Source organism: Arachis ipaensis, chromosome B02, assembly GCF_000816755.2.
Source record: "Arachis ipaensis cultivar K30076 chromosome B02, Araip1.1, whole genome shotgun sequence".
NCBI lineage: Eukaryota > Viridiplantae > Streptophyta > Magnoliopsida > Fabales > Fabaceae > Arachis > Arachis ipaensis.
The window spans coordinates 5,002,353-5,005,583 of record NC_029786.2 but is presented as its reverse complement, the minus strand read 5'-3'; the positions used below and the strand labels follow the sequence as shown (position 1 = coordinate 5,005,583).

The 3,231-nt window shown below is 28.2% G+C and overlaps 1 protein-coding gene across 1 annotated transcript; it reads right to left on the bottom strand.

Annotated features, from left to right (window-relative positions):
* On the bottom strand, nucleotides 906-1,811 carry LOC107623896 (calcium-binding protein KIC). Its single transcript, XM_016326297.2, has 2 exons — nucleotides 1,264-1,811; nucleotides 906-1,210 (listed from the first exon to the last, which is right to left on the bottom strand). The coding sequence occupies exon 1, from the start codon at nucleotides 1,688-1,690 to the stop codon at nucleotides 1,286-1,288; it is 405 nt and encodes a 134-aa protein (XP_016181783.1). The 5' UTR covers nucleotides 1,691-1,811; the 3' UTR covers nucleotides 906-1,210; nucleotides 1,264-1,285.

Sequence of the window (3,231 nt, the reverse complement as noted above, 5' to 3'; positions counted from 1 at the left end):
TATCTATATTAAATTTTACCAAAATCGGATGAATATTAATAAATATATAATTGAAAAAATTTTATTTATGTATATTTAAAAGAATATATTACGTTCAATAATATAATATTTATTTAAATGATTAATTGATGTTTTACTTGACAATAGTTAAAACTACTAGTATTCTCTTATTAATCCAGTATTGGAAATTTCATATAGTTGTTTACCAAACTGTAAAGTGTAACATTAAATGAAATAATAAGACGCCTCTTTCTTTGGAGGATTTGGTGTGATCATGTTGATATCACATTGCCATGTGTTTGGGAACAAAATGATCTTATCCATACGTGTACATATATTGGCATCATGATCAACAAAATGGTGGGTGCTAAAATTTTGTAGCATCTGATAGTAACATCATTCTTCAATAGTTTATTTTTGGAGGTTAAAACCATCTATCAATATCATTTCTTTGACAGTTAAAGACTTAAAGCCACTAATTAATGGTCAATGGTTCTTTCCTTTTTCTCATTTCAATTATGGAAGTGCTATATCTAATGAAGCTCAATTTTAAGCACTTGAGTTAATAGCTTAAACTTGATATAACTCCATTTAATATACATTTGAGAAAAGAAACAAAAATATTATGTGTACATATTAGAATGCCTAATGAATATTAGGGAGTGGATCCTCTCCGGTGAAAAAAAACTGGATGGTGTTCAGTACTTAATCTAACCATTCATTACTTTCTCTTTCTTATTTATTTCTGGTCCCACTTATAAAATCAAATATGAAAAATCACACTGTATTTTGTCAAGTGTTAAAAAAATTGGAGAGGATTCATTTCTTGAATATTAAGCTATCAAATGATGTTAATTAGTAATAATTACTAATGTTATAAATTCTAAAAAACCCCACCAATCCTATGCTTCACAAGAGAGATTCTTTTCATTAATAACAAATAAGAGATTTCTGCAATAATTACAAATCTAACATCTTATATTTATACACAAATTAAATTGAGTTTAAATATGGATAAATAAAAAATAATTTAAACTCGTATTTTCTATTCTTATATCTTATTTTAGTATTTCACTGATACAAACTTTTAGATATTCAAATAACACTACTCAAACCAATTATAATCAGTTAAATTTGAATTAACTATGCAAATAAAAACCTCTAATTGAATACACCCTTCACTTTAATGACATAGATTAGCTTCATTAAACTTATCCAAGTAATAAAATTGTCAAGATTACATACATATATTAATATAATTAACTTACATGTTATAAATTAATCTTTAAGTTGAGAATTTCCTTAGCTCTTCTTCAATTGCTTTTTCAAGCCATGACTCAGCATCTTCCATCATGCCAGGGCTAAGCCTAACCATAAGTATACAAAACTCAGTCTCATTCAATTTTCCATCACCATCAAGATCACCTTGTCTTACCATATCCTCAGCATCCTCCATGCTCATCCCTTCCATGCCGAGGAGAGCCGCGTTCCTACGCAGGCTCTCGCTCGTGATCACGCCCTTTTCAGGGTCTGCTAGGAGTTTAAAACCCCCACAAAGTTCGGAGACGAATGTCTCCACGTCGAGTTTCTCGGCCATGACCGGAAGCAAGTCCTCGAATTGTTGTTGGTCTGATTCTTGATCCATGGTTGTAGTTCTTCTCTTAATGATGTTATTGGTGTTAGTTTCCATAGAAGAAGCTTTGGAAGGAAGAAAGTGACCTTTTTAGAAGAGTTTGAATAGTTTTTATTATAACAAGAAGGTATGAATGAATGAATGAATGAGACTTAGTTAGGAGAATTGACCCTTTTATATAGAGATGTGAAAAAACTAGAAAAGTTGTTCCCTTTTTGTAAGGATCTCTCTTATGGTAGCGTTTTTGTTAACTTGGTGGCATCAAATTAATTGGACAGCTTCTGTTATTTTATCTCAACCGTTTGTTTTTGAAGTAAATATTATTCTTCATGGTCCCACCCATTATATAGGGTTGAAATAATTAAGTTATATCCAAGTAATTATATATTTATTCACAAAAGGTTTAATTGTTCTGTTGGTCTCTATAATTTCGTGAAATTTTCAATTAGGTCCCTTTCCTTTTTTTTTTAAATTGGATCTCTGCTCCAAATTTTTTTTTTTCAATTAAGTCCCTGTTAGTAGTAATTGGCTTAATTTTATAGGGATCTAACTAAAAAAAATTGGTACAGGAACCTAAATAAAAAGAAAAAAAAGTGTAGGGACTCAATTAAAAAAAATTTGGTGCAAGAACTCAATTAAAAGAAAAAAAAAAGTATAGGGACCTAATTGAAAATTTTGCGAAACTATAGGGACCGGCAGAATAATTAAACCTTCACAAAAATACTACATGTATACTAAAATTCAATTACAAAATTAATTATTATATATTTATATATATGTATACATATTGATGACTTACACATTGTTTTAACTAAATAATTAAGTAGTATAATAATATCAAATTTACAATGATAGAATATTCAAATCTATAATAGATGAATAATATCAAACTTGTTTACAATAGTATAATAAAAAATTTTTTTGTAAAATATTAAATACATGTTTATATATAGTGACTAAATAGTAACTAATTTTTTGTACATATGTAATTATATTACCAACTAATTATAGTAAATGTATCACAACTAGCAAGTAATTAAGTAAAGTTTTGCAAGGATAATTTGTTAAAAATATTTTGGTGTATGTGTGTGATTTGCCTATTATTTTTAGGCCAATACTCGATTCAGATTAATAATATACACATGATACAGAAAGGGTAGACAATATATCTATAATTATATTTTATTTAAACAAATTTACATGATGAAACACATAACATATATTATTCACTCTTATTCTCTCTATTCTCTGCACACATTTATTCTGAATCAAAGTAGGCAAAAATTTTTTTGCGTGTCCACAATTTATGAGGTCTTAGGTAGTCATTAAAGCTCTCATGTAATAGATCTTCTATCTTAAGTCTTGATTTGTGTTATGCATTGATGGTACCCCCTAGTTGAAGTTTGCTTCATTAGAGAGTCCTCCATAGTCTATTATTATACCCAACCTAGAGTTATATAGGTAGCTAGGAAACCCAAAAAGGTTAGGTATTTATAGTTCCTTGTTTTCCTAAACTGTTGTCTACTAATACTAATAAGTTAGTTAAGTGATAGATAATTTGTTTTCTATTTTTAATAATTGAATTTAGTTTATCATTA

What these genes read in the sequence shown, in the direction of transcription:
- LOC107623896 (XM_016326297.2), bottom strand. Translation starts at nt 1,690, where the DNA reads ATGGAAACTAACACCAATAACATCATTAAGAGAAGAACTACAACCATG.